Source organism: Salvia splendens, chromosome 5 (assembly GCF_004379255.2).
Source record: "Salvia splendens isolate huo1 chromosome 5, SspV2, whole genome shotgun sequence".
In the NCBI taxonomy this organism is placed as follows: domain Eukaryota; kingdom Viridiplantae; phylum Streptophyta; class Magnoliopsida; order Lamiales; family Lamiaceae; genus Salvia; species Salvia splendens.
This window is the reverse complement of record NC_056036.1, coordinates 5,967,987-5,981,386: the sequence shown is the minus strand read 5'-3', so window position 1 is coordinate 5,981,386 and position 13,400 is coordinate 5,967,987. Positions and strand designations below refer to the sequence as shown.

Sequence of the window (13,400 nt, the reverse complement as noted above, 5' to 3'; positions counted from 1 at the left end):
ATCTATATCTAAAACATTTCTCATATACTTACTAGACATATTGTTAAGCATATTAATCTACACGTATCCAAACTCAAGTTAACCAAGTTTCGACATTACATTTAATACTCCTAGCTACAAAATAAAAATAAAAGTGGACATCTATATAATATTTTATAAAAATATAAGTATTAGTACTATACTTGAAAGTGTTGAAGGAGAAGGTCGATTATTGATCTTATATGGACCACATCCATTAATTGTTCCCCTAATCATGCCATTCCCCATTTAATATGCTTTCATTTATATTTTATACTAAAAAATCATCCACTTGACCCATTAATGTAACAATATGACATAAATTATAAATCCATATACTATACATATCACCTTACTAAAAATTAAAATAAAAGCCCCTTTCTTATGATTTTTCTCGGGCAACGTGATTACTTTAGTAAATGTGCTCTCGATCCTAGAAGATCAAGTAATTCATATTCCACGTGTCAGCACGCGATCAGTAGTAAACACACATTTTAAAACTCTTTCATCTATAAAAAAGTAGTCTCGGTTTATTGTTTTAAGAGTAATTTACAATTAAACAATCGCTTTTATTAAAATTCTGTGGAAGCTCCATAACAATATAACTCTCATTTTGATCTAGAAGGATTTCAACGACGGCGACATCGGCTTTGATGGATCCGCGAATTTCTGATGTTAGTAATTGCTGGTAGAGAATGAAAATTACGACACAAAGAATTTACGTGGTTCGATTTACTGAAGTAAATCTACGTCCACGGGAAGAAGGGAGGGCGAGATTGTATTGCTTGATCTGTTTTCTACAGCTTACAAATACAAACTTGCTATTTGCTATTTTATCTCTAGAGAGCTTAAACCTTTTCTATCTGATCTAAGTTCTATTTATACATTGAACTAGGATCGTGGTTTGCAGCCCCACTAACAAGATCGTGGGTGAGCAATAACTGCTCAATAACTGCTTCATACCACTAAATAGATCGTGGGTATAGTGGAGGTCGTGGAGGCCTTTCATGAGTCCACTAACTCCTAGTTCGGTCGAATGCTGAGACCGAACTGCTGGACTTTACCGATCAACTCTTGCCGATCTGAGAGGAGAGCTTGACTGGTCGGCTTTTACCGAGCTGTAGGCTGAGTCCGAACTCTTTGGTCGTGCCGAACTCTTTGGTCGTGCCGAACAGATACTCTTTCTTGGGCTCTGGGCTGATGGGCCGTCACTGTTATTGGGCTTGCCATTAGGGTTTAGTTCGTACCCCATCACTACCCCCCCCGAAAAGCGAAGTGGATCACTTCGGCGAGGTGAGTCACTTCGGCATTCTGGATAACGGTAAGGGGGAGGCTGACGTCAGGGGACGTGCCTAGCGCATGCCTGCATTAAATGCGACAGTAAAATCCGGCCGTTGATTCCTGAAAAGGTGGGATTCGAAACGGCGCAACGATTTCGAAATCTTTCCCGTATCTGATAAATACGCTCTTTCTTCATCATTGAAGCACTTTTGCTGTTGCGTCTTCTATACTCTCTTTCTTGCGAAAATTCTCTCTCCGCTTTCAAGAATTTTTTCAGACTATCTTCACCTTCAAAAAGTAAGAAAAATGTCTTCTTCTTCTTCTTCGGAGTCGGGTAGCGTTAGGAAAGGGGGTAAGGGGTCTTCTAGCCGGAAAGAATCCGGGGAGAAGACCGTAGAGTATTTTCACAGTATCTTGAGTAAGGATACTGTGATATCCCTTTACGAAAAATACTCTTTTCCTGGGGGGAAGGCGGTGGTACCTGACGGTGATCACAGGGCTGACTCCCCGCCGGAGGGTTACGTCACCGTGTACGAGGCCTGCTTAGAATGCGGGCTTCGTTTCCCCCTCCCTTCTGCCTTTATAGATTTACTAGATTTTTTTCAGCTTCCTTTAGGCCAGGTGACTCCGAACTCTTGGAGGCACTTGTCGGCCTTCGCTGCCGAACTCCGTAGGTTAGGAAGGGATTTGTCTTTGAAGGCGATCCTTAAATTCTTTCAATTTAAGAGGAAGGGGTCTTGGTTTTACTTGATCCCTTTACAGCCCTTTAGGGCCTTTTGTAAAACGAAGTGGCCGAAGTGGCAAAATCGCTTCTTCTACTATGATAGGACCGCGGCTCCTAGTTTTCCCTGGAGAGGGCCGGAGTCCGTTATCCGTCACCCTCGGCCTGAACCGTTGGACGAGCTCGATGGCGAGCTCAACAAGATTCCCATAGTTAGGAAACAATACACGGAGTCTGAGCTCGTCAAGGGCGACGTCGTGTTCGACATCTCGTCTTCGGACGAAGAGGCCGAGGGTGAGGATTTCTCTTTATCTTTATGCTCTACTGCTTTAACGAAGAAAATCTGACTTTGCTTTCTTGCTTTTTGGCAGTGTTCATGTTGAATAAGGCTATCAGAAAGTCCTCCGAGCTTGTGGAGCCGGAGAGAGAGAAGGCTACCAGCTCGGCGCCTGATGCCGAGAAGAATCCGAAGAGGCAAAAGACCTCTTCGGGTCCAAAGAAGCCGGAGTCGACTTCGGCAAGTAGGAAGGGGAAGACCCAGAAGCCCCCGAGAGCGCCAGAGAAAGACATGGTCTTGGCGCCTCCTTCGGAGCATATCTGTGAGCCATTTCTATGGCCCACGGACTTCGCCGAGGTGAATTGTCTTCTTGATTCCTTGGCTTGGCTTCTGTCCTGTATTTTTGGTGCCCTCTGTTAACTTTTTTCCTTATCCATTTTCAGAGGAATGATATGCTCTCCAAGCTCGTCGCCGTCGAACTCTCCAAAGCGTCCAACGACTATGCCGAGATGCAGAGGAAATTGGCGGCTGCTTGTCACCGGGCCGAGCAGGCTGAGGCAAACTTTGAGAAAGCCAGGGCTGCTAGGATTTCGGCCCAGGATGAAGCTCAGTTTGCCAAAAACCAGCTCGTCATCCAGCGAGAGCAGACGAAACAGAGGGATGCTGCCGCCGTGGTTGCCCAAGGAGAGGGTCTCCGTGCCTACACGGAGAGACTCTTTTTGAGCAGCCAGTTTTCGGCCTTTGTCGGTAGTCTGGTAAGGCTAATTGCCGATAAGGGCGAGCAGGGGGCCGACGTCGTGCTGCCTCTGTACAGCCGAGAGATAGCAGCTCGGCTTCAGAATCTGCCGCTCCTTGAGGAGCTCGCTTCATCCTCGGTCCTGCTTTCTGCAGACCGAGTCCGGAGTTGTCGAGCTGATCGGGACGAGAACCTGGAGGCTATCTTTGCCTCCGTGGGACCTGTTTCACCCGCTTCGACTTACAACGGAGAGGGTGAGGCCGAGCCGCTGGAGCCGGAGGCCGAAGTCGAGCGGGCCGGGCATCCAGAGGAGGAAGCCGATCAGGAGGCGGAGGCGAGGCCGGCAGGATGCGAGGCCGAGGCCGAGGTAGCTCAGGAGAAAGAAGCTGAACCAGAGCGAGGAGCCGGAGACGAAGCTGGCGGAGTATGATTTCGTCTCCCTTCTCTTAGTCTAGTTTCTTCTTTGTAAAATGGCCTTGAAGCCCTCCTAGTGTAAAAATTTTTCCTTGTGAATGAAAAATTCTCTACACTTGTCTTCGTATAGCTTTTCGTACTCGCCTTTACTCCTGTTGTATTTTACTATCTGCTCGGTACAGCTGCCGAACTAATATAGCTGCTTTGTACTCAAGGAGATGGAGATACTTCACTGGAAACGGCTGTACTCTTCGGCTTTAGACGAAGCTGAGAAAAGAGCTATAGCCGATCAGACGAAGAATGATGAGCTTCTGGCTCGTTTAGTGAAGCTGGAGGCCGATAATAAGGACTTAGAGTCCGATAAGAAGGATCTGGAGGCCGAGCTGAATACGACCATTGCTGAGAGGACTGCGTACGAGGATTACATCCGTGTGCGCGGGGGATTGACCATATCAGATGTTCAGAGTCGAGTTGACGAACTGTGGGAGGAATATCTTGTACTCCGGAGGAACAATGCGCTGGAGAGCTCGGCTTGCCAACAAGTTGTGAAATCACTACGGCGTTGGGCTTCTCGGTACAACATTGTTCTTTCTCGGCGCCCCTCCATAGAAAGATTCCTTCGGCATATCGTGCCAACAGATGCTCGCACTCCAGATCAAACCTCTGGTTCCCTTGTTCAAAATCCTACTCCAAGTCAACAACGAACTCCGGAACAGCCGGAAACGTCTAGACGAGAACGGGCTCAGGAGCAACCGGAATCGTCAAGACAGGGACGGACTGAAATTCGCCGAGGAGTTGTGACTATGAGCGAGCAAGATCAGCAGATGCTTATTGCAGAGACTCTTCATCGCCGAGGTGTTAGGACTTCTCGGGCTCGGGGAAGAGGCGTTGGGTCGAGGATAGCATCTCGTCGACCTGCTTATTCTTCATCTGCTCGGAACGACCGAACTCGGCTTCCAGAGGATTTTGTGAATAGGTGGCTCAACTTTAGCAACCCCGGACAGTAGAATAGTCCTTTGTAATAGTAGGGTAGCGGAGTTGTATGCTGAACAAGATTTGAAAAATGAAATTTTGTTTCCGCCTCTAACACTGTATTTACAGCTTAGCGAAAAAATTTCATCGTACTTGTCCTCGGTCTTATGAAGTATACTTCTTTGATCGGACTTGGTCCTTGGTCTTATGAAATAAACTTCTTTGACCGGACTCGTCTTTGGTCTGATGAAATAAACATCTTTGACCGGACTCGTCTTTGGTCTGATGAAATAAACATCTTTGACCGGACTCGTCTTTGGTCTGATGAAATAAACATCTTTGACCGGACTTGTCTTTGGTCTGATGAAATAAACATCTTTGACCGGACTCGTCTTTGGTCTGATGAAATAAACATCTTTGACCGGACTTGGTTTGTGTTCTAATTTGGCGATTTTTGTCGCCGGGATCGAACTTTCCCTTGTCCTAATTCGGCGAGTTTTATCGCGTGGATCGGACTTTCCCAGTTAACCGAAGTGGTCTTATGCAGTAAACCTCTTTGACTAGACATGGTCGTCCTCGGTCTTATGAGGTAAACTTCTTTGACCGAACTCGGTCGTCCTAATTCGGCGAGGTTTATCGCGTGGATCGGACTTTCCCTTATTGCAGTTCGTTTCAGACGAAGTGCTTATTAAGCTGAATTGCGGTCTTGTATCCTCCTTGGAAGCTTGGACGCACAATCGTTGGCTTATTGCAGTTCGTTTCAGACGGACTGCTTGTTAAGCTGAATTGTGGTCTTATATCCTCCTTAGAAGCTTGGACTCACAATAGTCTTTAATAATCGATCTAAAAAGGGGATCAGTCTTTAAAGAACGATATACCTTGGTACCATTTGTAAGAGACGACAAGCACATAGAGACAAAACACATAGAGAAAAAATGAAAAAGACGAAAGAAAAAAACTTTAAACTTTTCATAAAACGACAAGTAAAAGGTACAAGTAAAAAAACAAACAAATAAAAACATGTACCCCTATGACCGAACTAGACACAAGACAGACTGACCGGACTTTGTCTCTTACAAGTGGAACTTCTTGAGGTTGGAGACGTGCCATGTTCGGGGTACTTGTTCTCCTGACATGTGAGTCAATTTATAAGACCCTTGGCCGAGGACTTCTGACACCCGATACGGACCCTCCCATGTGGGCTCGAGTTTGCCCAGCTTTTCTGCTCGGCTTACTTCGTTGTTTCTCAAGACGAGATCTCCCACTTGAAATTGAAGCTTTTTCACCCTTTGGTTATAATACCGGGCTACTTGCTCCTTATACTTGGCTGCTTTTATGCACGCCAATTCTCTTCTTTCTTCGGCGAGATCTAGTTCGGCTCTCAGTCCGTCGTCATTCATTTCTGAGGAGAAGTTTAGAGTTCGGGGACTGGGTACGCCGATCTCCACCGGAATTACGGCTTCAGTGCCGTACACCAGACTATACGGAGTTTCACCGTTGGAGGTTTTGGGTGTAGTTCGGTAGGACCATAGGACTTGAGGGAGATTTTCTACCCATTGTCCTTTGGCTTGTTCTAACCGAGCTTTTAACCCTTTCACCAGAATCCGGTTCGTTACTTCCGTTTGTCCGTTTGCTTGGGGATGGGAGACCGAAGTGAACCGCTGTTGAATGTTCAGCTCTTGGCACCAATTCTTGAACGTCTTGTCGGTGAACTGAGTCCCATTATCCGAGATGAGGATGTGGGGTATGCCAAATCGGCACACTATGTTCTTCCAAACGAAGTCCAATGCCTTTGAGCTCGTTATCGTAGCTAATGGTTCAGCCTCCACCCACTTCGTGAAGTAGTCCACGGCAACGATAAGGAATTTCATTTGCCGAGGAGCTTGAGGAAGTGGTCCCACTATGTCTATGCCCCATTGCATGAAGGGCCAAGGGCTTTGCATAGTGTATAGATCGGTCTGCGGCATCCTTGGGACATTTGCATGAATTTGGCACTTCGTACACTTCTTGACGAGCTGCACTGCCTCTTGTACCATGGTTGGCCAATAATATCCCCATCTCAGAACTTTTTTAGCTAAAGCTCTGGCTCCGATGTGGCTACCGCACGATCCTTCATGAACTTCTCTGAGGATGTAGTCCGTCTCTTCTGGTCCTACGCACCGCAATAACGGCTGGAGGTAAGACTTTCTAAAGAGGACTCCTTCATGAAGTTCGTACCGAAGTGCTCGGCACGTGATCTTCCGAGCTTCTCTCTTATCCTCGGGCAATTGTCCTTGATCCAGATACTGCAAGATCGGCGTCATCCAGTTCGGCGAGCTGGATACTGAATGTACCTCGGCTTCATCAATGCTTCGATGCATTAATTCTTCCGCCTTTGAGCTCGGATCTGAGGCCAACTTACTTAAGGTATCTGCTCGGCTATTTTCCGCTCTGGGAATGCGGATTATCCGAAAATAGGAGAAACTCCGGCTGATGCTCTGCGCTTTGTCCAAATACTTCTTCATTCTCTCGTCACGAGCTTCACTTGTACCCAACATGTGATTTACTATGACTTGTGAATCACAATGGACTTTGAGAGATTTGACGAGCAGACTTTGCGCTAGCTGGAGTCCGGCCAGGAGGGCTTCGTACTCGGCTTCATTATTAGTAGTGGGGAATAGGAACCGAAGTGAGTAGGTTACCTCGTGTCCGTCGGGAGCGACAAGTAAAATACCAGCTCCACTTCCCATCTTGTTTGAAGCTCCATCTACGAATCCACTCCAGCAGTCCGGCGGCTCTACTTCGGATTCCAAGGGCTGTGCTAGTTCGGCATTGGCAGAATCCTTCTGTTCGGCAATAACAGGAATTGCTTGATCGAACTTTGCTTCTGCAAGAAAATCTGCCAAGGCTTGTCCCTTGATGGCTTTCCGAGGTAGATATTCAATTGTGTGCTCTCCCAACTCTATAGCCCACTTGGCGATTCTGCCTGATGCTTCTGGTTTGGTCAACACTTGCCGAAGTGGCAGATCAGTCAAGACGCATACCTTGTGAGCATAGAAGTATGGCCGCAGTCTCCTTGCTGCATTTACTAATGCCAGAGCAATCTTTTCCAGAGGTTGATACCTGGTTTCTGGACCTCTTAATGCTCGGCTTGTAAAATAGATGGGAAGCTGCTTTAGGCCTTCTTCTCGTACAAGCACCGCGCTGATGGTTTGATCCGATGCCGCTAAGTATAAGAATATTACTTCGGCTTCGGTTGGAGCAGAGAGAAGAGGAAGTTCGGCTAGATAACTTTTGAGCTCGTCAAAAGCCTTTTTCTGCTCGGCTCCCCACTCGAACTTTGGTGCCTTTTTCAACACCTTGAAGAACGGCAGTTGCCTTTCGGCTGCTTGGGAAAGGAATCGATTCAGTGCGGCTAGACATCCGGTCAGCCTTTGCACGTCATGTATGGACTTCGGCATTGCCATGTTCTGAACGACTTGAACTTTTGAGGGGTTTGCCTTGAGTCCGTCCTTTGAAACCCAACAACCCAGAAACTTTCCCGAATCTACCAAAAAGGTACACTTTTGGGGATTAAGTTTGAGGTTGGCTTTCTTGAGCACGTCGAGAGTGGACTTGAGGTTGTGCTCGTACTCCGAAGTGCTTTTGCTTTTGACGACTATATCGTCAACATACACTTCGACCTCCTTTCCAATCAGGTGCCGAAAAAGCTTGTCTACCATCCTTTGATAAGTGGCTCCGGCATTCTTTAAACCGAATGGCATCTTTTTATAAGCGAAAATGCCGAAATCAGTAATGAAGGCCGTTTTTGAAGCGTCAATCTCATCCATTAAAACTTGATGGTATCCTTTGTACAGATCAAGAAAACAAAAAATTTCAAAGCCTATCAAAGCTTCTACTTTTTTATCTATGTTCGGAAGGGGATAGCAATCTTTGGGACAGTGCTTATTTAGATCGGTGAAATCTATGCACATCCGCCATCCTCCTTCCTTTTTCTTGATCATGACAGGATTGGCCACCCACGAAGGATACTTCACTTCGAATAACACATCCGCCTTCAATAATTGACGGACTTCGTCATGGATGACTTGACTTCGTTCTGCCGCAAATAGTCTTTGCTTCTGTTTTATCGGCCGGACTGAAGGATCAATATTTAACCGATGAGTGATTACCTCAGGGGGCACTCCGGTCATGTCCAACGGAGACCATGCAAAGACGTCTTTATACTCCTTGAGGAGCTGGATGGTTTTTTCCCGAAGTAGGGGCGTTCCCGCGAAGCCGATCTTAACCGTTCTGGATGGATCGTCTTCGTACAGCTGAACAGTCATCGAGTTCGGCTCCGGTATGACTTCGGTCATCGCCTCTGACTCCGGCTGCTGTGATTGCTATGCTTGGTGGTGCCGATCTGACTGCTCGGCACTTCTAAGCGCAATTTGCAGACATTCCTTTGCTCTCTTTTGGTCACCTCGGATGACCGCTATCCCTCCTTTAGTAGGGATCTTGATGGTGAGGTGATAGGTGGAGCAAACGGCCCGAACTGTGTTGAGCCAGTCTCTTCCCAGGATGACGTTGTACGGGGACCGAGCTTTCACCACGAAAAACTCAATCATCGTACTGGAGCTAGTAGGCGCTTTCCCCACCGTGATCGGAAGGCTGATAATACCTTCAGGGCGGGTGTCCTCCTGGGTGAAGCTCTTCAGGGGAAGCGGAGCCGGACTGAGCCGAGCTGGGTCCACTTCTAGTTTGTCGAAGCACTCTTTAAAAAGAATGCTAACCGACGCTCCTGTATCCACAAACACCCTGTGGATCAGTTTGTTTGCCACTCCGGCTTGGATGACAATGGCGTCTTGGTGAGGAGAGATGGCCGGGACGGGATCAGCAGCCGAGAACGTAATCACTTCGTCCTGCTTCAGCCTTTTATGCGTTGGCTCCTCTCGATTGGAGCCTCTGCGTTCTGACTTTAGGGACGACTTGGTCTTCCCGGCAGGGAGCGCGTCAATAGTCTGGATTACTCCATCATATTGCGGCTCGTCATCGTCTTCGGGATCCGGCTGCCTTTTCGGATCCTGAGGAGCGCAGTTCGCACCACTCTGCTTTTTATTCTTCTTTGGCTGCTTACTTCGGTATTTTTTCAATGTCCCTGCCTTCACAAGAACATCGATACCTGCAGCCAAGTTTCTGCACTCCTCAGTATCGTGACCGTGGTCTTGATGGTAGGAGCAGTAGTTATCCTGTGGTCGGCGCGCGGCTGATTTCGTCATCCGCTTTGGCTTTTCGAATAGGTCAGAGTGCAGTTCGAAAATTTCCGCTCTCGGCTTGTTCAGCGGTACGAACTGAGCGGGCGGCTTCTCGGGATTGAGACGAGGTCCCAATCTGTCTTGCACCGGAGCCCTTTGAATTCTTTCAAATGGAGTCCGGCGAGGATGCCCCTGATCGCTATGATCGGGCTTCCTTCTGTCTCCTCGGGACGATGAGCTGTCTAACGACCGTTTGCGACGATCTGCCTCATCGGCCCGGGAGTACTGGTCCGCAATGTCCCACATCTCCTGAGCTGTCTGCGGACCGCACTCAACGAGCTTCCTGTAGAGAGCTCCGGGCAGGATTCCGTTTTGGAATGCCGAAATGACAAGCAGATCGTTGAGATCGTCTACTTGCAGGCATTCCTTGTGGAATCTTGTCATAAAGTCCCTGATTTTTTCGTCGCGACCTTGACGAATGGAAAGCAGCTGAGCCGAAGTGATTCGGGCTTCCGCTTTCTGAAAAAACCTCCTGTGGAAGGCATCCATTAGATCTCGGTAAGATCTGATGCTGCCTTGGGGGAGGCTATCGAACCACCTTCTCGCGTTCCCGATGAGCAGCTCGGGAAACAGCTTGCACATGTGGACCTCGTTGAGACCCTGGTTCGCCATGTTATATTGATAGCGCCCCAAGAAATCGTGAGGGTCCACGAGCCCGTCGTAAGTCATCGACGGAGTTCGGTAGTTCTGTGGTAGGGGAGTTCGGGTGATGTCGTCCGAGAACGGAGTCTTCAGTGCTCCGTACACGGCGAATCCGATATCTCGTCGGTATGGAGGAGATTGAGTTCTCCTGTGATTCCGGTACCGAGGAGGAGCTGGAATATGTGGGGGACGGGGATTCTTTCTCCTGGGAGATGCGACACTACTGCGGTAGTGACTTTCTTGTGCGGAGGGGGTAGGAGAATCCGTCGTTTTCGTCTCCGGCTGCTTTTGGCTTTTTCGCAGGAAGGTTAAGAATTCCTCCTGCTTTTCAGCCAAAAACTGCTTGACAGCCTCATTCAAATCGGGCTGCTGGGAAGACTCAGTGGGACGATTTTTGGAGCGGCTTGTTCCTTCGCCATGAGAACTGGTGGTGGATTTATCCCTAGGCTGTTTTCCCGACCTATGGGATGGATTGGCTTCCTCCTGGTTCTCACGGGCTGGAATACGGGTATTCTGCGATCTGGTATGCATTTTTTGGGTGGAAAAAATGGATCAAAAATTCGCTTTATCACAAATTTTGTTCTCTGTTTTCCCACAGACGGACGGCGCCAGTGATGGATCCGCGAATTTCTGATGTTAGTAATTGCTGGTAGAGAATGAAAATTACGACACAAAGAATTTACGTGGTTCGATTTACTGAAGTAAATCTACGTCCACGGGAAGAAGGGAGGGCGAGATTGTATTGCTTGATCTGTTTTCTACAGCTTACAAATACAAACTTGCTATTTGCTATTTTATCTCTAGAGAGCTTAAACCTTTTCTATCTGATCTAAGTTCTATTTATACATTGAACTAGGATCGTGGTTTGCAGCCCCACTAACAAGATCGTGGGTGAGCAATAACTGCTCAATAACTGCTTCATACCACTAAATAGATCGTGGGTATAGTGGAGGTCGTGGAGGCCTTTCATGAGTCCACTAACTCCTAGTTCGGTCGAATGCTGAGACCGAACTGCTGGACTTTACCGATCAACTCTTGCCGATCTGAGAGGAGAGCTTGACTGGTCGGCTTTTACCGAGCTGTAGGCTGAGTCCGAACTCTTTGGTCGTGCCGAACTCTTTGGTCGTGCCGAACAGATACTCTTTCTTGGGCTCTGGGCTGATGGGCCGTCACTGTTATTGGGCTTGCCATTAGGGTTTAGTTCGTACCCCATCAGGCTTCATGGAAGTTGGCCTGAATTTCAAGGAAACTGAGCTGTGCCTCGGCCTTCCCGGTGGCGGAGGCGACATCAAGACCAGCGGCAAGAGAGGCTTCTCAGAAACCGTTGATCTCAAACTCAACCTTCATTCCGACGACTCAGATCTGAAGGAGACCGTTTCCTCATCTTCAACCGCTCCTCTTATTAAGGATCCAGTCAAACCTCCAGCCAAGTAAGCCACGATTAATCTAGAATTGATTTTTCAAAAAAATAATGTAATTTTGTTGATCTAGGGCACAAGTGGTGGGATGGCCACCCGTGCGGTCATTCCGCAAAAACGTGATGGAGGAGGAGGCGGCGTTGGTGAAGGTGTCGATGGATGGAGCGCCGTATCTTCGGAAGGTCGACCTGAAAATGTACAAGGGCTACAAACAGCTCTCTGATGCCTTGGCAAAGATGTTCAGCTCCTTCACCATGGGTAAGTTCTATTTTTTTATATATGCTGAAATTAATTGAATACTCCATACTTTACATTAATTATGTGATTAATAATTGTAGGTAATTATGGGAGCCAAGGTATGATAGATTTCATGAATGAAGGGAAATTAATGGATTTGTTGAACACTTCTGATTACGTTCCCAGTTATGAGGATAAGGATGGCGACTGGATGCTCGTCGGGGATGTTCCATGGGAGTAAGTTCATCAGACTTGGAATCAAATTAAATGTATAAAACAAAATGAATAATGTCAACGTATAGTAAACGAGAATAGTACTAAAAAGGTGGTTGTAAGTAAGATGTGCATGTAGCGTAACAATTCTATCTGAATGTATGTAATTTAATTAAGCAAAGTTATTGAAACTTATTAGAATGTTGTTACTTAAAAATGTGCAGGATGTTTGTTGAGTCTTGTAAGCGTCTCCGTATTATGAAAGGATCTGAAGCCGTTGGACTTGGTATGTGTCCCTCCATCAAACCAATAACCTTTTGTTTTCTTTAAATGTTTACTATGAAATAAATAAATAAATTTAGGGTTTCGTGCAATGAGATATATCCAAATTCTTTATGATAAATATGTATCAATTATATTAGTTATATTGCAAAAAGCAGGTCGATTTATTAGTGAAGAATATGTTTTTTTTAATGCAAAACTATTATAATTTTGTTTTTATTTTTTTGAATTACAGCACCAATAGCTATGGAGAAATGCAAGAGCAGGTGCTGAAGCATCTTGTAATGATCAACTTGGTATGATCCAACAAAAATTTGTTTTATATTTGCCCACTAGTATTGTTTTCTTGTAATATTTCTTTTTCTTTTTTTGTTATGTTTTCCGATTTTATTTCTGGGTTTGTTGTGGATGTGGTTGTATTTTGATATAGTGTAGTTATTGAAAAAAGACGCATATGTATTGGACAAGAAGGCAAAATACACTCATCTGTGTCTGGCTTGTTACTGTGATCTTTATTGCTATTATAATAACTACTGACTCAATTAAATTAATGCATTGCTTAATAATTACACCATTGATTTTGTTTGCTACATTTTTGCTGTCAAGCTTATGTCCTCCCCTTTCACATAACCGTGTTGTTTATTTCACCAGATTGTCCATATCTTGATATTTATTTTTAAAATTATTGATTATTGCAAACACTATTTCATGAATATTATAGTCCCCCACCTAGAGGGCTGGATAGAACAAGGCCATGTGCATGTTCATGGGACTATTCCCTTACCACCAATTATTATTTACTCACATTCAATACTTTTTTATTTTTAAACTGAATTCTCATTTTCTTGGAATTTAATATACTACTCCCTTCGTCCCGACTAAAATGACACATTTCATAGTCGGCACAGGATTT

General features: G+C 46.1%; 1 protein-coding gene across 1 annotated transcript; it reads left to right on the top strand.

Annotated features, from left to right (window-relative positions):
- Nucleotides 1–11,558: 11,558 nt before the first annotated feature.
- On the top strand, nucleotides 11,559–12,760 carry LOC121802641 (auxin-responsive protein IAA7-like). Its single transcript, XM_042202319.1, has 5 exons — nucleotides 11,559–11,767; nucleotides 11,829–12,013; nucleotides 12,094–12,229; nucleotides 12,430–12,491; nucleotides 12,723–12,760. The coding sequence occupies exons 1-5, from the start codon at nucleotides 11,559–11,561 to the stop codon at nucleotides 12,758–12,760; spliced, it is 630 nt and encodes a 209-aa protein (XP_042058253.1).
- Nucleotides 12,761–13,400: the final 640 nt, after the last annotated feature.